The following is a 26,770-nucleotide window of genomic DNA, read 5'->3' as shown; positions in this document are numbered from 1 at the left end:
CTTGTACTTATTTATATAAATTGATTGATGCGAGTGATTTATCGTTGTCTATAACAGTTTCCAATTGCTAGAAACGCGTAACTTCGAAATATTATATATCGTACGACATGTCTGTTTCTAGGTTAGGTTAGTGATCGTTACTACTTAACCTCAAAAATTATCATAGATTATTTCTTTCCTGTTATTTATACTTCATACTTGTTACATGTATCACATAGTAAATGTTGATGCGAGACAATATGAATTTAGCTAAATTTAATGTTATTTATGTTACTAACAATCTTTGAATCGCTGATCTGAAATAGAACATATTAATCAATTTTTCGGAATATCTATTTGAATGTGTGAGTTGATTTTATAGATAATATTTTATTATTATAAAAGTAGTGTAAGGAAATTGTGTCTATTGAAATTCAAAGAAAGTTAATGTTATTATATTTTTTACATAAATATAAATGGTTATTGCTGAAGAATCAAATTCAACATACATACTTGTTCAAGGTCGATTTATTGTTACTATGCCATAATTATAATGTGTTCTGTTTAAGAAAATTCTGTGATTATAGTATTACAAGCATTAAAATGTATTGCACAGTATATTTTAAATACATTACATATAATTTATAGTGTCGTTGTTCGTGTTTAATACATGAACATGATGATAATTAAAATACGATAAAATACGAAGTTTAGAATGGATTTTATACTTTGGAACTTGAATCATGGAAATTCCAATTAGAGTTTAGGTCAAACAACTTTACAAAATGTACACAAGATGTAGAAATGACTAATTTATATTTAAAAATGTAGTATTATTAATTACAGTAAAGATTTTAAACAACATATACAAAATCGTATCATTCAAATTTATGTAATCAAAATTTACAAAAATGCCCGAATTACACGATTTTTTACAAAACATTCACTTAAGCATCAGTTACAACATTCCTGAAAATGACTCAAATTGGTACCTTTAATACATTATAACCAACATTATTAGAAAGATTTTATAAAATCCTTTGGTTACACTATTTTTTCGAAATTACTACTACATCAATTCTTTGTGATATATGTGACATATCAAACATGTGAATGTAAATTGATTGTCACAGGTAATGATATTAATTGTTTATACAAAAATAGACCACACTGGTACAGCAATTTCATATCTAATATATTTGTTAGTAACTCCTGCTTTGTATAAAAGTGTACATTCAATTTCATCAAATGTTTGTTGCATTGAGAATGTCGATTTATGTATATTTTGCATATTGAGGTAAACGTGTACATTTTTTCCCTGTATAATTAGTACTCTACCGTTGACAAAATAGTTTTAACTCGTAATGAATTGCAAGGATTCAATCACGGTGGTTGACTGTCATTTTTGAAAGTGATTTAAAGATATGGAGCTTAGAAAATCTTATTCAGGTCTAGCCTTTATTGTTAAAACATTTCCATTTTTCTATATATGATACTAACTATGTCGCAAATACTGTAAACAAATACTATTATGATTACACGTATAGTTTAGTATCTTATTGTCACTGTTAGTTCTAAGTTTTGGCATGAAATATTTCAATAACTAAAAGCATGCAAGGAGATATTTTAAGGTACTTAAGGCTATTGTAATTGGTCTTACTGAAAACAAATATGTATTCATTATTAAATATCTTTTTTAGATTAATTTACATCACAATATGGAATGCATTCCTAAAATTACCGAAGTATAACTAGAATTTGGTAGAGATGCGTTTATCGATAAATGACAAATATGGATGGAGCTGTAATTCATATGCAATAACCATGTTAGTATCGAAACATTCGTATACAATGCTGTTGTTTATCCATATTTATGTTTGCAGATGATCTGTATTACATATTCTAGATGTAAAACTCAAAAATTGGAATAAGTTTGCATCGTACATTGAACACCGTAAACCGTCAATCGATTATATCACAAAGCAAATGGAAGAATAAGAAGTTTCAACTATTAAAAATGAAAGTATTCGCACGAATGTATTACATATTGCTGTACTCTATTGCAAATTGATTTTACACTGATTTAGCGAATACATACATGGAAATATATTGAATATTTTCATCATGAAATTGTTGGTTTACTCTACATTGAATAAGAATAAGAAGAATAAGAAGTTCCAGCTATTAAAAATGAAAGTATCTGCACAAATGTATTACATATTGCTGTACTCTACTGCAAACTAATTTAGCGAATACATACATGGAAATATTTTGAATATTTTCGTCATGAAATTGTTGGTTTACTCTAAATTGTTTCCACAAAAATTTCACCACTATTCTTGTCCATTAAAGGCAGTTTTAGAGGTTTTAACAAGGTTAACTATTAACGCTAAGCCTACCGAGCTCTAAAAATGGCTGACATGTGTTGCCTTATGATTTTCTGTGATCTTTATAATATTATGAGCTTGGATACAAAATATGTGAAATAATTTCCAGTGGAAGCATCATTATAATTTCAATAATTGTAAAATCAAAATCCAGAAACCAGTCACTTGACCAGCTGTGGTAGGTTTAGCGTTAAATAGATTTCAGTACGATTAGTAGTGACTGAGCAATTGTCTTGAAAGATATAGTCTATTTAATAAATTTTTAAATGTTTTTGGCGCAACGGTTCGATCGTTTATTACGAATTATAAAGCAACTTTGCTAATTGTCAAACAAAATTAACGTTTCGATCCCAGTTTGGATCTTTTTCAAGATTTATTTGAATCGCGTCTGTAAATTAAATATGTTGTTATAATTTTGGAAAAACAGAAATATTGAATGATTGATTGTAAGAAAAATTGTTCACAAAGACACATTCACTTGCTTTGGGGAAAATAAAGTCTATTTAAATTGTAAATGTGCTATAGTAAAAGTAAAAGTCAATATGGATCTAGTAAGTTGACAACTGAAAAATTTTCTAGAGGTACTCGGTTTTTGTATTTTTACGTAGTCTGATAAGCGTAATCAACCTTGAAAGTCTCCACATTTTCTTATAGAAAATATGTTTACATTGCATTTGTACCACAATTACTGCGAGGGGAAGTAGTTTATTTGTTCGGAAAATTAAAATACTTAATACTGAAATGTACGAGTGTATGAAATACTGAAATACTGAAATCAGTACTGAAATACTGAAATACTTAAATGTACGAGTATTAATAAATAATGTTATTTAAAATTAAGTTGAAACATAAAAGTATAAAACAATATTTCAATTCTCTTAATTAAGTTGATTCAAAGCACACAATTAATGTATAAAGTCACAGACTATATCAATCAACTTATCAATACTTTCTGTTATTTATTGAATCTAAACATAAGTAGATTATAGATTTTACTGAAGTATACTTTAAGTATTTAAACGAATTAGATTCTTTCACTTTTCCTTTTACATTTACGTAACTACTGAGCAATTGCTGTGTTTAATTTTTGTATTGTATTACAAGTACATACATGCGTAGCGATCATTTCTCAGTTTACTACAGAAAACAAACAATTCGTACATTTTCAAACTCCGTGTTTTAAGATGCACTATCAGATATGTGTATCACTTGAACTGTCACTTATCAACTTACGCAACAGCTTAAGCTTTCTTTGAATGATGTAATACGTGTTCCAATAAATGATTTCATATACGAAGTGTTCATTTCTTTCTAATATTAGAAAGGAGTTAACAATTAAGAAACATTTCCTTGTCGATATAATTTATGGAAAAGCTCCTTTCTCTCTCGATTAATAGGAGTTATCTGAAATACTTATTTTCATGTGCGATACTTGATCTGTCGTCGTAACTTTCATATCTCCATGCAAGATTCGCGTGTCAGGAATATGAAACAAGTGTACAAATTCTTCATCCAATAATTTTGTCGCTATATGTCTTTGTAATAGTTAATGTTTCTTGTTATTATACGTACATACCTTTGATATTAGAAGATTATAATTGTAATTCTGTGTCGTAGTTCGCCACAGTTTTCTTGTAATTACTTGGAAGACTTTTACGAGGTTAAAGAGTATGATCAAAAGATCAGACACTATTCGGAGTTCTTCATTTCTTTTTGCTAACCAAGATTATGTGTAACGCATCCTACATGCACGTATGCGGAAACGACGCATCTAATAATAGGCGACACGTTTACCGTCGACTTATTGGGTACCTTACTTACGAGACATACTCCAAAAGTATTGGGCACGATGTCGGAAAATTATTGTATAATTTACTTCCGGCCGAAATCTATTTTTAACTCTGTTAGATTATTACAATTAAATGTTATCAGAATTTTCCCAAGTATAGCATAATCCACTTCGTAAGTCTGTATATGTATTTTCGGACTATCATAACATGGGGAGGGGGGTGATGTTGACGGTGTGGTGTGTGTAAACATCACAAAGAACTTTGAATTAGATGGAACTATTCAGCCATTGTTTTCTAATCGAAATGAACGAGGTGTTTTATGCACTATTTTGTTATTTCCTGTACAAATAATGTACATATGTATTTCTCGTTTGCAAGAATTTATGGAATATCCCCTATATGCATACGCTATATAAAAACATTTAACAATAATATTGACAAAACTGTTTGTAGAGTAGTATAAAATAATTAAATAAATGAATTATATATTATCTTCTTTTTTTTTGTCCATTAAAAACATCGAAATAGATACATTTGCATTGTACTTGAATAGATAATTTTCTAATGCATAATTATCCGAGAATAAATAAATTTATTTCGTAGTTTTAACGAAATCTATTCCAAAATTGCTGTGTATGCTATTATAATAGTGCGGTTATATGTGTTCGTACACAATATGCGAATATAATTATTTATAACCAGAAATGTGATTTTAATATACAAATACAATGGGAAGTGGCAAAGAAATGCACAAAGTTCGAACTTTTAATGACACGCGGGTACAATTTGTGTATTCTTCAAATAAATTGTTTGAAAATTAAATCTTGGACGGAAAAATTATGTTCGTGATTTTGTATTCGTATTTGCATAGAAATTGATTTTATTTATTTATTTAATCACATAGAACATTTCGGAAAGATGTGATTAATTTTTGTCGACGCTTTTGAACGATCTCATTCGGGAAAAAGAACTAACATTATTTTAATTCCTAATACACCTAATGCTTTTGTTTACATTTGTAATTGTAAAAAAAAGACAAAGCGTGCAGTTCTAGTTTAATGCTCCGTTTTATTTTTAATATGATGGATTGCTATATAGGACAGTTTAATCGTTGTAAACAAACGTAGTAAAATTAATTTTTATTAATTCGAAAGTCCGCGATTATGGTGAAATATCAGAATAATCTTAATTTGTATTGCGAAGATATTGGAATGCATGATCGGAAAGAACATGCAACGACAAACATAAAGCATGAATACGAGTTCACTGGTGTAAGGTAGACGAGATACGTACATGGTTCTTGAATACGTCACCGATAATTCCGCGTCCGTCTTGTTAGGGTTAAAGTTGGATGAACGTGTAACACAAATTTCGTAACAAGTTTCTCGCGGATTATAAGCACGCGTGTATCAGTTTCTAACTTAGCCTTCCATATGTCGGACTATTTACAAATATATCGATCTGATCAAAAGTTCATTGAACGTCATTCATAGAACACGCGTGTGCTTGGAAATTGTTGAAGTGGTTAACGATGTCATGCTATCGGGAAATAACAATTCGCATAATCTTTCCGAATTTACAATTATCCCGAATGGAACAGTACAGAAGTTGTGAAAGGGTAGAGAAGAGGAGGTTGTATTTCTTAAATGTGCAGAAAAATGATTTCTATGGAATTTCAATTTTGGGTAAATTTTAAATTCACAAATTTATTTAATCCTTTTAATAATGGATGGACTACGAAACAAAATTCTCAATTTATAGTTCTACGTTTGTAAAAATAACCTTAATCTTTGTCTCTGTGTATTGTATAATACATAAACATTTATAATAAAAGTAATAGACATCTCGCTTCGCTTCTCACTCTCATAAAAGCACACTTTTCACTGGTTAGTAGGTTATGTCGTCTACATCTTGCCAATGTGGATCGAGTTCAACTAATCACACGAACAAAGAGAATTTGCGAAATAGATCGTCACGTGTCAGTCGATAAAATTTATTTGCTTACTGTTTTATTATGTTTTCACAACGTGTACAGAATGTTTCATGTAGATTCCCTTTGTGACAGGTTGAATCACGTGTAGTCAAAGTGTAAGATTTGAACTTGTTTTTATGTGCAGAACTTGAAAGTTTAGGGAAAATATAATGAGAAGTAGAAAGGACTCGTTGCAGATTAATAATTGAGACGACGGGATACGTCGGCACGCTTTGAACTACCGGAAGTTGTTCAACGAGTCCCGTACAGAGTTTATCTTCCTTTTTTTATATATATATATTCATGCTCGACTAAGCTCGATCTGATAATTACAAAATGGCTACTAACCGAGGAGGACTCTATTGTTGTAATAGTCTGGAGTCACTGCATATATTTTATATTAAAACTTTCTAAAAAATCGTTTACCCCCTAAACTTTCATTTTAATAAAACTTTCTTCAAAAAGCTACCCCATTTTTTTTATTACTTATTGCTTTTACTGTATCGCATAAGTTATTATTATCACTTTAGGGCGAGTCAATGAAAATTACCACGTGTGAAATAACTCGTTATTTCTTAACTCCATCAAAAAATGTTTGAAATGAAATTTATCGTATGCAAGGGGGCTCATTAGAAAAACATAGTTTGATTTTTTAAAGCTTTATATTTTGTGAGATGTCAGGGTGACCTTAATTTTTTCGAGTTACATCGTATATTTTTTTGTTACTGCATTGTAGTCCTTTTAAAAAGATGGGTTCAACGACCCGTAATAAAGTACCTTCAATTGACCTTGATCCTCAAAACGAAGCGAAAAGGTGTGGAGAGTTATGTAACTTCATTACTTATTTTCAATGTTTCCGTTTAAAGTACATATAATATATATCCAACAAATTACTATATGGGAAAGTTAATAAAATTAATTTTGGATGTTCTGTTTTACTTTTGGAGGATTTAAATTATTCTATCTAGAATACTCTGTTAAGAAACGTAATAGAAATTAAATCGTTCGAGAACCTTTTGGTGGTTGCGTTGCACTATTCTGCGACCACACATTTAGAAAGCAAACTGCGAGAACAAAGACTATGTTTAAATTAGCAATAAGGAAGATGCTACAATAATGCTCGGTATTTGTCTCGTTATCTGAACATAGGCATTTTATATACTTTTTACGTGTATACGAGCAGTTAAAAGTATGTGGCTGCAATTCTTATTTTCACGTTCTATATTAGTACATATTAAAAAATATATTCGACGCTTGTGTGTGCTCGGAATGCAAGAGTTTTCGAACTTGTGTAAATATGTTTCTTTTTCATATTACCTGAACTTTTCAAAACACAGTCTCGTCAACCATTATGCACACAAGCCACAATGCAAACATTATGCTTCTCAATTCGAGTGTTTTCTTTCAAACATTAGTTATTATACAGGGTGGTCCACGCAACTTGCACATCTATAATAACTTCCAATGTATGCGTTGCACGAAAAAGTTTTGTATACAGAAGTTGCATGGTCTGAAGGGATACATTATGTAGTGTATTTATTTTTTTTTACAGCTGGACGCGTAAAGGACATATGAAGGTCAACTTCATTTTCTTTTTAATGGAATGAGGTATTTCTTAATACATCAATCGTTGCAGCTGGACATTCGTTATAAAAAAGTACTTATAGGTGTGCAAGTTGTGTGGACCACCCTGTATATTTTCATGTCTTAAGTAATTATACAGTTTTATTTCATCGATTAGTTTGGCAATTGACAGTGCAAGGGGTGAAAATATTAGGCTGTCCCAAAAGATTCTTTCTTAGTGTGCATGTTTAACATTGTTAAATAATACTAGCATATACAACTCGATTGAACTTGCATTGCGCGCATTGATCGAAAACCAAATGAACTTCCGGGGGAGCCTAATAATGTAGCTTGTTGAAAGAATCGAGACAGATAACGAGGAACTATGGCATCTACCCGCAGAAATTAATCGAATGTTTTCTCGTTTTGGTTTTCAGACACCAACATCGAGGATGATGGATATTGACAGCGAAACCGAGTGAGGGATTTTGCCGTTGGAAAGGAAAATTTGCGAAGCAGAAAGAGACGGTAGCGGCTTGTAGCGATAGAAAGGAACTAGGAAAGGAAGGAGGACAAAAAAGAGAGCGAGAACCAGCGTCGCATCGTTGCGAGACGCTAAACAAAGTTTAATCGAAAGGACGGGAAGTAACTCGCGAACGAGAGGAACCGGACGAGAGAGGAGTGACCGAAAACGAGTACACGCACTCGTGGATCGTGTAATAAAAAGGGGGAGAGAGAGAGAGAGTGAAAAAGAAAAAAAGACTCAGCGTGTCTGTAAATAAGAGTTATTTTTCGTATGAGAGAAAAGGCGATACATCTACGCCGGAACGAAGGGAACCGAGCAAGAAGACGTTTAGAAGTCCTTGAACGGAAGAAGGTTCCGAGGACTTTCTCTCTCTCTCTCATTCTCTCTCTCTCACTCTCTCTCTCTCTCCCTCTCTCTCCTAGAAGATCGTGCGAAAGGGGTGGACCACTTGGTAACCAAGAAACGGGAAGTGGCAACAGAAGACGATAGAAGAAGAAGAAGAAGTAGAAGAAGAAGAAGAAGAAGGAAAGGAATACAGCGTTACGATTAACGAGTCTCGCTTCTACGTTCTTTATCCAAATTCAATTGCGTTTCTTCTGCAGCTAGAGCAATTGTATCTGCGGCTAGTGATTTAGTATAGATTTGAATGAACTGAGAGAAGTTTTCGCGGAGAGTAACTAGAGAAAGAGAGAGAGAGAGAGAGAGAGAGAGAGAAAGAGAGAGAGAGAGAAAGAGAGAAAGAGAGAGAGAGAAAGAGAGAGAGAGAGACATCGTACAAACGAGAGTAATATATAAAAGCAAGAAAGAGGGAAACCAGCAGGGAAGAAGAAGAACAAGCACTGTGACAAGAACAAGAAAAAGTCCGGGAAACCGAGGGTGTGTTAATTGAGAAAAGAAAGCAAGAAGAAATAGAGACCGTTAAAAAGAACACCCAGGGAAAGAAGAATCGAAGAGAAAGGAAAGTAGGAAGGAAGGAAGAGAAAAAGAGGGGCAGTGTGCAGTGTAGAGAAGAGCGAAAGAAGGAAATAGAGAAAGAGATAGTGCGCGCGCGAGAGAGAGAGAAAGAGCGAGCGAGAGAGAGAGTGAGAGGAGAGACAGGGGTAGAGGGAGAGGGAGAGAGGGTTCGCGTTGTGAAGCGGTATTGAGAGGGCTGGCGTGCCCCATGTTGTGAGCGTCTGAAGACTGCCGTGGGCAGAAGTGAAAGGGTGGGAGGGAAGGGTAAGGGTGCCGCTGGTATGGAGTATGGAAGCGGCGGGGGCGGAGGCGGTGGGGGCCGTGGGGGTATCCAACCACCCTCTGCAGCTGCGAGGGGTATGACGGGGACAGATACTACCGATGCTGCATGGCACAAACACGAACAAATGATCCTTATGGAAACCAGGCACAAGCAACAATGTGAGTATATATATCGGTCCAAAATTATGCCCTCGTTACTTTCAATTACAGCAGCGCACGGTTGAATTTACATCAACTCGGGAGCCAGCAGTCAAATTCCCGCGAGCAGGACATCTCTCTTTTCCGAGGACTGACCGGACGCACGGTTCGACCTTTGTCTCTGACTTTTCAGAGAATCGGTGTAACAAAGGAGGGACTCTTATCGATCGTAAATTGTTTGAATAAACTTAGAATCATATTTTGCGGCGCAACGGTTCGATCAAATTCTACATTATATAGCTATAGTGTAGGGAATTTTAAACGTTTCGCGATTCGGATGTGAATCAGTTAACGTCCTAAGACCACGTTTTGCTATAGAATTGTATTCTATTGGAGGAAAAGAAAGGTGGTGTGTTTCGTCCTAGACCCGCTAGAGGACTCATCAGTAAGGCTATCTAGCGGGCCCTGCCTTAGACACAAGTGTCAGAAGACTTTTTGAGGAAAGTTATTAATATACTAATTGGTGAGACAGCAAAACGTGGTCTTAGGACGTTAACTGATTCACATCCGAATCGAAACGTTTAAAATTTCCTACAACATAGCTGTATAATGTAGAATTTGATCGAACCGTTGCGCCGCAAAATATTATTCTAAGTTTAATCGGTGTAACGAGCGGAATTTCAAAAGAACACCGCGACTGAAAAGAGATAAAAGGAAATTTCATTTTGAGCAATCGTCGTCTTACCTTTGCAGTTGTAGTACCAATTGGTAGCCGAGATTCTTCCGGTTAAAATGAGTCCAAACACGATGTATATCGAATCATTTTGATCGTTCAATGTACAGGCGAACCTCGTTTGTTGCACGGAGTCCTCGTTCGTTGCATACTAGCGACTCCCACTACCAGATGTTCGAGGTTCTGGACCTCGTGGTGGGGATTGAGAAGAAACAAACGAAGATCGACGCTATGAATTACTCTGATCAGATACGTCTTTCGTTATACAACCTCGATTTTTGCACACGGTTTCGGTCTCGTTTCGTGCAACGAGCGAGGTTCTACTGTACAAAATTGGGACGTATAGTGCTCCATATCAAATCGGTCAAAATGGTCCGATTTACTTCATGCTTGAGCTCATTGTAATCTGAAGAATCCCAGCCATCCATTGGAAAAGACGATAGCTACTGAAAATCAAATTTTCTTTATTCCATATTTTCTTTTTCCAGTCGTGGCATTCCAAACTTTGTATTTATTCTCTACTCTTGTCTAGCGAGCTAGCTTCGTCGAGCTTAAGACACTAGCCGTTGCGAGTGGGGCGGACTCATGTAAATTTAACCGTGCAGATTTTATGTAAATTTAACCGGGCACTACTGTAACACTGACACTAACTTCCATCTGTCCTGTACACCTCTTCTTTACTATTTTTTCTTTTCACTTGTGCCACGTTCACCGTTCCACAGGATTTCCCCGTTTGACTTACGAATTTTTCATGTTGGCCTATCTCGAATTATTTCGATACCGATAGCAATAAATAGCTTCTAGTAAGATGATATGAATCTGGAGATAATAATAATCATCAAATCGAATAAAGATCGAACTTGGTTAATAGAATAATTTGAAGAGCTGCCGAAGTATTTCACGGCCAATTCATTACATTTATTACTAGACTGTGGATTTAATGCATTTATTGCAAAATGAGTTCAGCTTGTTGCAACGATTAAAGAAAGAATGAAATGCCTGTCTGGCTCCTTTTCCTTTAAATCGATGCAGCACGTATTTTATTTTGCATAAAGATATTCGCAGTCTATTGAACATTACTTAAACAATAATAATTAGATTGCAGAACCATATGCATTTCTAGCGATACGATTGCAACATGTAGGATTTATCTCTGGCGACTAAATTGAACTAATAAAGTATTGCATCAGGAACAACAGAAAGACTAATGGGTCTGCAACAGTTATCTTGAAAAGCATGTTCACAAATCTTGATAAATAAATTACTGAGCATTCAAGTATTGTATATGTTAGTTGAATCAGTTTCATCAAATGGGGAAAAATGGTATAAAATGAAAATACTCTAGGTCGGAAGGAAAATTTGCTTTTTACAGTACTCTTGATCTAATTGTAAGCCGGACGGAGAGCTGTACGATCTTAGTCAGTTCGCCTACCCCCTCCACTGCGGGGCATACACCGCGAGGGATCAGGAAACTCGAGCTATCTCGGTTGCCGAGCAGTGTAAAGTGTAAATTCATTTCATGTTGATTATTTTTTATGAGACTTTTGCCAACTTAGTTGCGGTATTTTTCTGATTAAAATAATGCTAAACACCATATACTTTGAACTGTATTTAGTGGTTTAATTGACTGTGTTATGTTGTCATAAAAAGCTAGCAGCCCTACACGATATCTATGTCGGAGCACGGACCCGAGGATCCGGTTTAGATCAAGAGTTTTTACTGTAGAATTAAAATAGCTCCGAGTGCAACGGGCTAAAATGCAGTTTTATTTTGTGTTTAGTTTTCTGAGAGTGTCGACGAAAGATAGAAATTTGAGTGAATCTGCATGAACTTCCGCAGCCTGATAATAACGCGTTCAAAAGGTATCTAGAACTGCACAGCAAGGCATTTATATTTGCATCAGGATACGATGGCTTTCGACTTTATAATCCCGTTTTAAATTCTGCAGTCAATCAAATTGTATCTGCAAATTTTTGAGTTTCCGAGGAAATGATATTGCAATAGCCTTAAAGCACATCCGTGTGGTTGTGTTTGATCTGGCTCATCGCAATTTCCTGTGTCGATTATTTACCGAAGAAAGATAATCTCGGGAACGTTCAAATCAACCGATTCGATTAGCTCATACAGGGTGACAAGAAATAACGGAGCTAAACATTTCTTATTATAATTCTGCCAAATAGACGAATTTTGAAAAACCAAATTATGACAATCATAACATAGACGAGAGATTTGCGCCGATACAGAGGCTCAAACGTGTCTTGAAATTTTCGGCAATGGGCCGCAGCTCTCCTGGCATCATTCGGTCTCACAACCGGCGTAGAGATTTTTTCAGCGACTCGAAACTTTTACGAGGCTGAGCACAGGCCCTGGCCTCCAAAATCGACCAAACGCTGGGGTTCATAGAGTTGAGATCCGGCGAGTACGGCGGCCATTCCGCAGATGTGATGAAACCTGGAAAATGGGATTTGCTACGGTTTTCGTGGATCAAGGGGTCAAAATCAACCAAGAAGTGTATCGACAGGACATTCTCGAAGCTGTCGTACTTCTGTGGGCCCAACAGCACCTCTGCGATCCGGAATGAACGTTACAGCAGGATTCCGCGCCGGCCCACAGGGCGAAAACGACTGAGGAGTGGTGCAAATCCCATTTTCCAGGTTTCATCACATCTGTGGAATGGCCGCCGTACTCACCGAATCTCAACCCGATGGACTACAGCGTGTGGTCGATTTTGGAGGCCAGGGCCTGTGCTCGGTCCCATAAAAATTTGGAGTCACTGAAAAAATCTCTGTACCGGGAGTGGGACCGAATGACGCCAGAAGAGCTGCGGCCCATTGCCGAAAATTTCAAGACACGTTTGAGCCTCTGTATCGGCGCAAAGGGTGGCCATTTCGAAACTTCTTAAATATATGAATACTAAAGGTCCATGTTATGGTTGTTATTATTTGGTTTTTCAAAATTCGTCAATTTGACAGAATTACAATAAGAAATGATTAACTCCGTTATTTCTTGTCACCCTGTATAATAAATCGTTTAACCATAGCGTGCTCTTATAGCCTCAGAAAGAGTGTACGAAACGGCGATTAATCAATCGAGTCAGTAGTGATTTTGTAAATTACTTCACGAAAATCAGGATCAACATTTGATTCACCAGTTTCGGAGATTATCGACGTGAACGTGAAATGAAACCGTTAGCAACCTTTGCGTTACGCCTTACGTAATCAATTTATGTAATACGTATTTGATGTATTTACATATTACATAATTTATTAATTTCGCGGTGCAGTTGTTAGAATGTGCAGTGTATGAAAAGTTGTGTTACAATTAGAAAGGAAGTAAAAGTTAAAATATTTGAACACGAGCTATAACTGAGAATGTCTTTGCTATAATGCGTTTGCTCGTTTCTTTAAACTATTAATTAGAAACTGCTAAGACGATAATACCTCACAAAATGAAGGTGCAATAAAAGAATTTATAGAATCGATTATCTAAAAAATAGAAAATTTAAATTTGGTATTCTTTGAAAACGCATAATAAGGTTGGATAACTATGAATTTTTCATTTAAAAATCAACACTTATACGTATCAATATGAAGTAATCAGTAATTAGATTTTGGTTACGTCAAATCTTCCCTCAATATTGATATGAGTTTTCGATTAAACAAGGATATAGTTATCAATATATCGATTAATTTCGACTTTTATCGTATTTATTGTGTATTCGACTTAAGGAACAACTTCAGCATTCGTGTTAACAGTCATTCATTCGAGTTATTCGTTCATCGAAAAGTTCAGTTGCTGTTTTATTAAAAATCTTCAAGATGCGTGTCTTATTAATACGAAAATGTATAATCTCAATGAATTATTAAGAAATGGATCAGTTTAAAGGTTTTTTCGAATTTGTTTAATTGGCACGAGTGATTTATTAAAAGTTTTCCTACATCCACGAAACAGTAAGGAATAGTTTACTTTAATTGTGGATCTTCTCGATACCTCTAATTGATATTGTGGGTATGACAGTGTTTATTAGTCTGCTATTAAGGCAGTCAGGGCTAGGGGACATTCCTCTATTTGATTGTTGAAAGCTTTACGGACTAACTTCACAGTCATTTAGCTAAAAAGTGTTCAAAGAAAGAATTTCGTTCAAGTATTTAGTTGCAATCGACACCCGCAGTATTAGGGACATTCCTAGCGATTGTTGTTCCGCAGTAATGAGCTTCTCGTTCACTTTAATGTACGTAATGCTGAGGGCTTAATTCTTTTATCAAAACGGCAAGACAAACTTCTTTTTATATTTCTATCGTATCGAAGCAGGTGTCCAAATAATAATAAAACTTTCCCGTATGCAATTTAAAGCAATATATTGGTGATCGAGACAGAAGACAAAATGGTCTTAATTTTACCTTTTTAACAAAATACATATGAGAACGATCGACAATTTCGTTTATCTCGCCAACGAGAATATTCTCATCGAATTGTACAAATTCGTTCAGGACAAAATATCTATTTTTGATAAGTAATCGGTACATTTACCCTACTTCCTGTTTCTCGTAATCAGTGCTGTACATTGAAGTGAAGAACCTGAAAGTGTAGACGAAAATCTCGATATTTTAGCGAACAGTTGTAGGCTCCGAGTATTTTCTCGTGTAACGAAAGACGCTAAGCGGATGCCGAAATCTTCGGAATTGAAAGTCACCATCCTAATCCGCAAAGATGAAGGGATGCGATTAGAAATACGCGCTACTCATTTCCGGTCATTCCTCAGGCAGGCTTTAGTGGTCCTACGAGCGAGCATAGTAGAGTTACCGGCTCCGGGAGTCTTCAGAAAAGGCTGGCCAATGGAAAAGTACCGGTGACGGCCGAAGGCACCCTCAGCGAACCTCTGCGACTCTACAGGATGTTTTTAAATCGCTGAGACAAACTCTACTAGCGGTTTCTACGATCGCATACAGAGTGTGTCCCACGAACTCTGTCTACCTGAGATGTCTTCGTTCTTTCAAACAACACGCGGGAATGTTCGAAAAATAAAAGAAATTAAAAATATATCGTACGAATGTCACTTTAGTTTTTATGCTTGATAGAACTGTCCTAAAACTTACCGAAACAGTTTGACTTTGTTCATCCTATCTTCTTCGACACTTCGAACATGTTTCATAACTAGACTGCGGATCTTTATGCAAAGTAAACAATGTTTGCATTGATTGCAAGTCACCGGAGCGGAATAAAAATTTCTTTCTTGTTTTAATTATCTGATTAAGCTGAAGCCGACACACTGATGTCTTTAAATCTCTTTAATATGTCCACCGCTTTAAATTGTGCTTAATTATCTTGGCCATAAATGCATAAAATCCGCAGTCTATTCATAACTACGGATCTGTACGCGTTCTCATGGCTTCTGGCAATTTTCGAAAAATGCTGAAGCATCAAACTCGACGGAGTTTAGTGCGATTTTTATTTATTTGCGATCTATAAATGTTATTACTGGACTGCGGATTTTATGCATTCGTCGAAAAACACGAGTGCAATTTGGTGCAATTTGAAATTGTGTACAGATCAAAAGAATTTAAGAACCGTAATATATATATATTGTTTTCTGTTTCTTGCAATTAATGCTGACAATTTTTATTTTGCATAAAGATCCGCAGCCTAATTATTACCAATGAAAATAGAGTTTTATTTAGTACAACTTGATAAATATAGGATGAATAAAGTCGAAGTATCTCGGAAACGGTAAGTCTTCGCGTATTCTTTAAAGTAACTGAGATATTTAGGGTGAGCAGAGTTCATAGGACACACTGTATATCGTACAGCTTAGTTCCAGTAATTATTACATCGTTAAATGCTTGATAATTTCCGGTATTCTTTCTCTCTGTTCATCCTTTTATGAACTTCATACGAGTTTTCATATATTTCTAATAAATTATGATTTCATCGTTCGCGTTAATGCTCATGGATACTAACATACTCGCTACCAGCGTTTACTTCAAAAACAGTCTTCACAGTTGTACCTAGAAATTTTTTTTAGAAGAATTTAGAAATACTGTTATATTATTTTCTACCTATTAAACATATTAAGAACAAATTTCTATTTCATCGAGTTCAAAGATCCGCTGTCTAGTCATAAATAAACTCCGCAGTCTAGTTATAACACTGAGATCAAATAAAACAATAATATCCGAAGTTAATTACGATCGAAATGTCATGTGATTAATTATTATAGCCTGTTCTTAGAAGTGAGCTGCGATTTTTATCTTTTTTTTTCGAAACCAAAAATACGGACCACGATCTTCAATTTGTACCTCAATTTTACCACGTTTTTATTAGCTTGCTTTCTTGTTTGTTTGTTTGTTTGTTTGCCTGTTCGGTGGGAAATTTTGCAATTGATTTTAAACTAACTTCCTGACGAGCTAGAGACTTGAAATCGGTTACATGGCTTAGAACTGGATGACAATGCATTATTCAAAAAAAATTTTTCAAAAAGTCTATCCGTTTCGGAGAAATAACAATTAAATTTATAATCTTGTTACTTTTTATTTAACCGTATTTTCAAGATATTATATTATATTAGCTGTATGTAATAAAATGAAAACCGTTTGTTAAAGTAAACGTTTAAATGCTATGAATGTTGGTCCATTGTATTATTACGTATATAGTATTCAAAATTAATCTGTTGCCTTATATCAGACCAAATTTGAGCTTTTAGTTGCAGCTGGTTCTAGCAGAAAACCATCTGTTGGGAACGGCGCGTTATTCGTACGTCAGCCGCCGAGTCGCGCAGTTGAATTCCGAAATACAGTGAATCTAATTGTAAGACTGAATTAGTCTCGTAAAAATATGGGAACGTGGAAATTGTTCTATATTCAATACTGCATTAGTTCAGTGATAACTAGACTGTAGGTTTTATACGATTTGTGATAAGAATGAGTAGCTCAAATGTAAAGTAAAACAAACATTTAGAGAATTTAGCCCTTTGCACTCGAATGGCGAGTCTTAGGCGCCACTAAAAAATGGCATTTCATTATTCAAAACAGTTTTAACATTATTAAGTTTGTCTGTATTTTATAAATTGTAAAAAGCTCAACTTTTATATATAAGAAAACAGGTTTAATTTGATGTGCACAATGTAAAAAAAGATTACATAGAACGAAAAATTATCTGAGTTGAAACAAATATCTCGATTTTGGAACTTCGAGTGCAAAAGGGTTAATAATAATGTTGTGTTAGGTTGTTGCGTATTATTTACAACAGTAACGTTAAACAAGCATACATTTTTTCCAAATAACAGCCTGTTGCTCGATGTATTCGCTGGACAGCGAATTTTGTGCGTGTATGACAAAAATGAGTAGATGTAATTTAAAAAGTAAGAACACTAAAAGAATTTAAAAATAATATTGAACATATTAAGAAAGAAAATCAATTTCTATGTCACTCGAGTTTGTTGCAATTCAGCTAGAAAATATTTATTTTGCGTAAAAACCGTGTCTATTTATTATAACTATAATTTATTTTACTGTGTATATAAATACTATATCAAATTTATTGAAGGTTCACTAATTAAGTGTTGAACATTTTCTATAACATCACAAGCTTTACGTCTTATGGTGGTGTGTTATTAAAAATTTAATGTTGTTTGGCATTGGCAATAAACAAGCATTTTGTAAAACGGAAATAATAATCGGTGAACGGATCACGTGAAAATAAATGTATCACGGGCAAGAGAGAAGAGGAAGCCGAATTTATAAGCAGCGAATCACGTTGGCAATACATAGCATAGCGGGATCCATTTTTGGACTGATACCTGATCGGCGACTCTCGAAAAATTCAAAGACTTTAGGCTGGACTGTTCGGCCGGCTACTGACTGATATGTATTTTCGACTTGGCAGTCTGTCTCCCCACAATCATCTCTTTGTCTTCCTCTTTCAACTTAACTTCATTTTGTATTTCTCGATTTAGGAACCGGCAGCCATTGAACCTGTAAGGAGTAAAAGCAATTGTGTTCGTTTGCCCGATCGAATTGAATAAAGAAAAGGAAAGTTTTCAATTGAAAAATCAAAGGGATAGGGTACCCTTTCACACTAAACCTACCACGACCGGTCAAATGACCGATTCTAGATTTTTCATTCTATAACTATTGAAATTATAATGATGCTTTCATACGAAATGATTTAATAAATATCTTTATTAAAACACATATTACAATAAGAATCGTGCGAAGTCTAAATAAATTAAATCTTGTCGTTTTTATAAGGGAACGTGTGCCGTTTATTTTTATAGCTCGGTACGTTTCGCGTTAACTGAGAAAAGTGTAGTATACACTGAGGATCTTTATGCAAAATAAAAATTGTCTGCGTTAATTGCAACAAAATTAGCCACGCAAAAAATTGTTTCCATTATTGATTGATTGTTGACATTATTAAATTCTTTTTATCCTTCCGCTGTGGTTTAAATTGCACCAGTTCATTTTTGTCATAAACGTAAAATATACATACTATAAAATACTCTGTGTTAAGAAAGTGTTCTATTTAACATTTGTTATTACCTACAATTACTTTCCGAGGTCTGTAGTTAAAAATTCTTTATCCCGAGCCTTGAGGAGTAGTTTAATCTCTAGAATATGTGAATACGAGCCGCTAGATAAAGAGAAATGTGTTGAATAATTTTCGAAAACTCCATCTCCGTTCAAGGTTTCAATTAAATTGTATTATCACGCTTAAATAGTATTTATTATAAAGTGGAAACACGAGCCCCAGTTCGTAGAGGTTTTTAAAAATTTAATTGTTTAATACATACTTTCATACCTTCTAGAAAAATATGTCCGATATTTATCAACGTTTGTTTTCACTAACATTTTCGTATCTATTTACATTATGTTACAGTATATACCCAAGTAAACTTTTCAACAATGTTTACTAAATTATTGTGGAAGCGTCAACAGGTTTGCAACGCGTACACCACTGATAAGAAGTTTAGGCTAGTCGATTGTCAATATACTGGGTTATAATATTTCTCCCCATTCAAATTTTTTAAATAAAATCAATAAAATTCATAAAAGAGTTAACAAAGTTAGTAATATGTATAAATGTAATTACATAATGGCATTGGAGACGTTGAAAAAGTTGCTAAAATTATTTGCTTGTTGCATAATTGGTTCATTTAAGATAAAACATCTTTAGTAACCAAATGTATTAAAACATACATCGATTAAAGATTTTAAAGTTGATTGCTTTACGAAGGAGTAATTATCGGGGAGTCTTATAATCCTGGACACTCCGTACATGTAATGCACGTGTTGCGTGCAGTGTAGTGAATTACGTCTTCCTTTATGGTTATTATGACATCGTTACGGTGTAATAAGGGGGTACATGAAATAAATTTACCATTTGTGACCTTGATATACATGTTATTTATATGGACAGTAAGGAAATGAATTTCTTTAATTGGTATCACAGAACTAATATTTCACTGAACGAATATTTACCAATAATACGATGTATAATTGATTGTGAATAGATTTGTCATAAAACAATTTGTAGATCTCATCTTTTGGAGGGTTGAGGTGAAAGAATAGGTCAACTAAAATACAGTCAAAGATGGATTGTTTTCTATCAAACTACATTTGTGTACAAATTTCTATTCTATCAAACTATGGTGACGACGTTTACAGAATGCATGTAAATGACATTTTCAAATTAAATAAATTTTGCTTTTTATTACATAATAATAATAATAATAATAATAATAGAACCTACATAATAAACCTAAAGATTATAACAGTATTTCTTGAGGAAAACATAAAATTTGCATTCTGTAACCGGTCATTTCATATACAACGACCCAGTACAAAAGAATTTCAGAAAACAAACTGACGTTAAAGAGCAAGATGTAACTTTTATCTGTAATAATGTGCCATCTTTTATTCAGATTTCTGATGGTTAATATTCATTTAAGTAGATAACAACTTAAGTTAGCCTCCAGAAGACGACAAGTTAAGCGAAGTCCTTGAAACATTGAGTCTATGCGGACCCAGGTGCAGACGGGCAAGGGTTAAACAGTTTATCGCTTGCGTGTTTTCTGTATTCGAGGTTGTTATGATCTATAGCTAGTTTGGTATTACATGTTTCACATAGTGGAAGATCTTGTTTGTTCAAGAGGTGCCAGTGGGCGATTTTCGCATACCGGATCCTCTAGCACAGCGGTTCTCAGCTTATTTTAATCGCACAACTCTTTCCGCGCTGATCAAAATGATTTGTCGCTCTATGTAAAGAAACTAGAATTTTTAAGAATCGTTTCCCAGAGTTCCTGGAGTTGGGCACCCCTACTTCAGGAAGTACGTTAAACGGCCGTCCTTTGGTAGGAATCCATCGCGAAAACCTGCCACGCATACGGTTAAAAACGCGAGTTCATTGAGCAAAAATTGTCTTCTCGTGTATTCGGAAAAACGAGACGCCGACAGGATCGCCGTGTTTAATTACAACACCGTTCAGCCGGCGACGAATATAAGTCGCGAGAGAGAGAGAGAGAGAGCTAGACACACCTGCCTCCGAACTAATAATTCCGCACGCAAGCTTGCGGACCCCCGCGGCGCAAAAGTACGCAGAGAAGAAATCTCTGAATGAGAGGTAAACGCGGAAGTCTGAATAAGCGACATCAAGACGCGGTCGAAGGGAGGTAGAGGGGTGCGGTCGGGGCGTGGGTGGTGGGTGATGGCATTGTCCATGTAATTTTTCGTGATACTCGGGTTGGCGCAGGATCATCGGCAGGCCATCCACCGGGGCGGGGGGAGGAGGGCCGCCGATCGTCGAACGTAGCCGGCGTAACCTGAGTTATTCCTCCGTCTAGCGGGTCGGTCCCCGCAGCCGCCGATTCTGCGAAGATCAAAAGCCGGAGGAGTCTGGTCGAGATCGATGCGTGCTCGAATAATCACTTTCTTCCGTTTGTCTCCAAGGAGATATCGCGCGGGGGACGCGTGCGTCAAAGAGAGAAGAGAAAAGACACTGCGTAACACCGGTGGTATAAGTCGCGGTCACCTGATTTCAAGGCAACCGAAGGCGTACACCGTCTTCGCTCGGTCGTCCTCGATACTTTCTATTATAGCCTATGGTGTTGATATACAGACAGAGAGAATAAAGAGAGAGAGAGAGAGAGAGAGAGAGGTTCCCGTTCTCTCTTTCTCTCGGTCGTTCGTTCTCTCCGTCCCTCTTCGGCCGTCTCTGTCTCTCCTCTCTGCATTTACCGTCTTGTTCTCTCGACGCAACTCGCGCCGGTATAGAAGACAGACCAGCCAGTCGGTCGGCGGTTGCTCCACCCCCGTGCGACACGATCAATACGCGACTCTCCTCTTTTGCTATCGCATTCACCCCCTATCTCATTCACACACAGACACACACGCCCGGCCGGCCGAGCGTGAGCGACCGGTCGCTCGCCGCTCGCCCGCCTGTACCCGCCCCGCACCCGTCCACCCGCTCGCACGCGCGCGCGTACCGACTTCTCATTTCCCTCGCCCACTGCTTTTCCTCTTCCCATGCACGTCGTACAGCCGAGAGACTCCGTAGTCGGTAACGGTAACAGCAAGAGCAAGCAACACCACCGGCAACAGCACCAGAACCGCTCAACTGTTCGTTTTGAAGCTGTCTTTCTGTTGCTATGCTGCCTGCCCTTATCCTCTCTTCTGTTTCCTCCACCGTCCCGTCCCGTTCCGTCCCATTCCGGCTAGCCCGTCCCGTCCCGTTTCGTTTCGTCTCGTCTCGTCCCGTCCCGTTCCATCTCGTCCGCCTCCTTCTTCCTCCTGTCGAGCTCTTTTCCGTGTGCTGTCGCCCTGCAGGATGAATCCTGCGTCGCATCACGGTTGTCTTTTTCTCCCTTCCCTTCTTCCCTTCTATCTTTCTCGCTTTCTTTCCCTTCCGCCCTCTTTCTTCCTCCCTTATCTCCTATTTCTCATTACGAATCGATTACCCAAAATCACTTCTTTTCAACCACACCGTACGCGTTTGTTTATTCTTCTACACGTCACGCTATCTGTCTCGTTTGTCTCTCCCTGTTTTCTCCTTCGAATAGACCAGGGGTTCTTTAACTTATGTAGTCCGAGGCTCCCCTATTGAACAACATTTTTTTTGCGCATCCCATCCCAACCCAAGACATTTTTCTTCCTCGTGTAGGATTTTTATTAAATGAGTCGTTTCAGTAAAAGCGAAAAGTTGGGGGATGTACAGTTAACCCTTTCCACTCGAATGGCGACTCTGAGGCGCCAGTAAAAATGGCCACAGCATTATTCAAAACAGTTTTAATATTATTAAATTCGTCTGTTTTCTATAAATTGTGAAGAGGTCAACTGTTACATGTGAGAAAACTGGTTAAATTTCACGTGCACAATGTAAAAAAGATGACATAGAATAAAAATGATCTGGGTCGAAAGGAATGATTTTGATTATCGAATTAGAATTGTTTCGAGTGCAAAGGGTTAATGTCAAAATTGTTTCGCGGACCGTAGTTTAAGAACCTCTGGAATAGGCTATTTCGGCAACGTCTTCTGCCTGAAACGCTTTGACTGGAGTTTTCGTCCCGATGTTCAGCGATATGCGGAGCCGATTCGTTTTAATTTCTAGCTGTCTTAGTGCCTCGTAATTGTCATTTGCTGTTCATCGAGAAATTAGAGAATCTAAACAGCTAGGACCTAGATGCTTAGAAATGGGTAGTGCTATGTTAGATTGCTTTTCTGGTTGGAACATTGCGGCTGAGTCCTCTCTCCTGTGACTCGAGGTCGTATCTCTCGCGAGTCTCTTCTCGAATAGCCACAGCTGTGCTTACTATTTTCCCGTATCCGATACAATGTTCAATCTTTTTTAGCCGCCTGGTGCAAATTACGGAAACTATTCATAGATTTCTATGCATATCGATGCAAATTTAAAGAACTAGACTGTGGATTCGATGCATTCGTGACAAAAATGAGTAGCTAATGCATTGAATTGTGCTGGTGCATCATTACAATCTATTAAAATGATTAAAACATCAATTTTTATGTTAATCTTCCTCTTGGTCTGATTAATGCAGACAATTGTACTCTGCGTAAACAGCCGCAGTCTACTAGACAGCGGATCTCCGTGCAGAATAAAATGTCCATACACGATTAGCATGGAAACGAAGCTAAATAAAGATTTATTTCTCATGTAAATGTAATTTTAATCGATTGAAAATAACGTCTGCGTAAAATGTTTTTACTGTTTTTAGTTTCACCTACTCATTTTTATCATAAACGCGTAAAGATCTGCAGTCTACTTGTAAGTTCTAGGTTTTGTCGGTAGTGCATTCATTTTCGCATCCCACACAGTTAACGTAACTTAACTTTCGGTAACGCAGTGCACGCATGTTGCGCGAGAGCAAAACAAGTTTTAATTTAACCCTGAAACGTATTTTCTTGAATTATGTCGTATTACTTTCATGGAATTGAATGAACGGCTGGATGGTATTTTATATTTCTTCAATTCTACTCGCCGGACATTTAGAGAAACACATTTAACCACCGAGAATTAAGAAACAAGACAAACTACTGTCTCGTAAATATTGCCGACCGAAAAAGTTGAACACTATTGCGCAACTTCATGCACTTCGAACAATTTGGAGTCAGTTCTTATACAGGGCGTGCTGATAGCATGTTCTGCGAGTAAAGTAAAGAAAGATTAATATATGACTAAACGAAGGTTAATAAATATGGGCTCATAAATGGTTTGTTGCTCGGAATATTCATGAAACGCCTGGCGATGTTCGCCAAAGTTGTTTTTCCCACTTTAATATTTGTGGCTATATAAAGAATTTAACTTTGAACATCAGAAATTGTGTCTTTTATATCGTTGCATTGTTTGAAATGTTTAAATTAGAACACAACATGCGAGGCATGCGATTTATTCGGTAAAAAATGGTCTTATGAAATGTGGATGCTCATATTAAAATATTACAGCGAATAATGTTTCTTGAAAAGTTGAGCCTACTTTTAACTAAATAAACCTGTTGATCTTCGGACGGCACCTGGGTCAACTTCGACCCAAATACATTGCTATAAAGCCACGAGAAGCTTTCGTTGTGCGAGGATTTATACAGTGGATCCAAAAAGTATTTGAACACTGAATTTCCGAAGTTTGGAAAATCGTCAACGTTCAAACCGCGATAATTTCGTTAATAATTTAAGTATAGCAACTAACCTAGACTCATTTTAAAGCATGAAGCCTCTGTTTTCACAGTGTATCGTTCATTTTCTGCTAAGATATTTTTGTACGTTACAACAGATGCGAAACTGAAGACATAAGTTTATTCGACAATGATACAAACTCAAAGGTCTATCAAAGTCTTAGAAAATTTTCCCTATTAACGAATCCACCGCGGATTTGAAGCTTCCTTTTTCTAATGGCACCTTAAAAATTGCTCTACGATTTTCTCCGGCCGTTTCATCAAACTTTGAATGACAGATATACCGTCAAGATTTAATGTAAAATAATTTTGTCGTGTAGATCAAATTCCAAGGATCCGTTGTAAAGAGGAAGCTTCGAAAATATTTTTCTGACGTTTTTACAAATTATTGAATTTGTATCATTCTCGACATGAAAAATATGAGAGTAGAAACGTCAAGTTTTAAAAACGAGTCCACGTTTATCATTGCACTCCTGTTTTTTACGAAATTATCGCAGTTTAAATATTGAGAACTGTTCAAGAATCAGAAATTTAGTGTTCCGATAACGTTTGGATTTTCATAAATATTTACAGTCCGATGACGATCGCGTACAGGAAGTAATTCCAAACAGTGAACTGTATCATGATACTTCGATTTATTTTTTAAGCAAACAAGTTTCAGTAAAAGCGTGTCTTGTGCAGTCGCTTGTAGACGCGTAATTTCATTGAAGAATACGCGTAGAGAAACGGTGCGCTAACGATGCAATTATCTGTGCAGCGGGACCGTTTCCTTAGTTTATTTCAATACGGGCAGCTTATTTGTTTTCGATGATGGTATTACAATAGGTTTTATAACTGTGGCGTTTAATATCGCGATTCGACGCATTGTGATCCCGTCGCACCAATTAGGATACATCGTTACTACTCGAATATTATCATTGGAATTGCAGGGTAATTCGATGCAGAAAAATTAGTCCCTCGAAATTGAAAATCGGCATTGTATTACATACGATACGATATATCTAAGATTGCATCGAAAGAGTTTTCTAATTGGTAAAATTAACAGACTCGATAAGGGTTACGCAACCGATATCGATAAATGCAATGATGGATCGGACATAGAGGATCTATCGCGTTGCTGTGAAATTTTATTTCGAATAATTTTGTTACGACCAACCTTTGAATCCAGACTTTTTCATTGAGAATGAATTGCAATTAACTGGTTACTTGCATATGTACACACTTACGTTACAGAATTTTTCGTCGATAGAATGCAAGATGACATTATCTTTTAAATAAAACTTTTCCATTATTTTAAAGAGATTTATTCTACTACTTTCGAGTAGCTAATTAGTAGACAGCGGATTTTATGCATTTCAGACAAAAAAAAAGAGTAGGTGCAATTTAAAACGGCAAATTATTAAACATATCAAGAGAAAAAATAGATTTCTATTTCAGGTTGTTGCAATTCAGGTAGAAAATGTTTATTTTGCATACTGGTCCGTTGTCTACTAATTACAGATCATATGTGATTTTACTACAACTGATTTCATAATTTGGCATTTCAATGAGTAGATTTTAATTATTGTTCTTTTAACGTACGATTAATTAATAAGTCACAACGTACAAAGTAGTACATCTTATATGAACTTCATTGCAACGTCGAAAACAATTAAGAGATACGCAATAATTAATCCTTTCCTCGATTGCAGTTGATGTATGCGAAAGATTAGCCCTGTGCAGTTTTAGTCATTGAAAAAATAAATTGAGCAATGCAATAAGTAAATATCATAAAATCATCAATAATAATTAGACTACGGATCTTTACGCAAAATAATAATTTTCTGTATTAATTAAAAGGTACTGGAATGGAATAAAAATTTATTTCTTCCTTTAATAATTTTAATAAGCTGATGATAATATATCTACGCTCTTAAATGCCTTCTATCTTTCTCGTATTTGATCATTCGTCTCAATTCTTTCTGTTTAGATGGTATTTATACAGGGTGTTTCAAGAATGTTGTACTTCCTTGAAAGGGGCGATTGCTGAGCTCCTTTAAAGTAACTTTTTTCCTTGCAAAAATGTCTTCCGCGGTTTTGTTACCTAGTTATTAAAGAAAAATGCGGGCCAATCAGAGCACGGTTCCCCTGAGCGCGATGCTGTCATTGGTCGAGCCGGAATCCGTCCACAGTAGCCGCACTCTGATTCGTCCGCGTTTCTCGTTAAAAGTTCCTGAACGAAGCTGCGGAGAATATTTTCGCAAAGGAAAAAGTTAGTTGAAATGACCTCA

General features: G+C 36.0%; 1 protein-coding gene across 6 annotated transcripts in view; it reads left to right on the top strand.

The window, feature by feature from the left end:
- Mnb (minibrain) overlaps positions 1 to 26,770 on the top strand; it is a 52,536-nt gene that overhangs the window by 1,251 nt on the left and 24,515 nt on the right. For 4 of the 6 annotated variants that reach the window (XR_013011250.1, XM_076445037.1, XM_076445040.1 and 1 more), the window contains exon 2: positions 8,129 to 9,612. Coding sequence is in view for 5 of the 6 variants with exons in the window: in XM_076445037.1 (XP_076301152.1) it covers positions 9,453 to 9,612 (160 nt within the window). In the remaining variant the exon portion in view is untranslated. Of the gene's footprint in view, positions 1 to 1,679; positions 1,806 to 7,680; positions 7,840 to 8,128; positions 9,613 to 26,770 lie in introns of those variants that run through there. The other 2 variants (XM_076445039.1, XM_076445038.1) reach the window with 2 other exon arrangements.

Source organism: Lasioglossum baleicum, unplaced genomic scaffold, assembly GCF_051020765.1.
Source record: "Lasioglossum baleicum unplaced genomic scaffold, iyLasBale1 scaffold0021, whole genome shotgun sequence".
Lineage (NCBI taxonomy): Eukaryota > Metazoa > Arthropoda > Insecta > Hymenoptera > Halictidae > Lasioglossum > Lasioglossum baleicum.
This window is presented reverse-complemented; position numbering and strand designations above follow the sequence as displayed.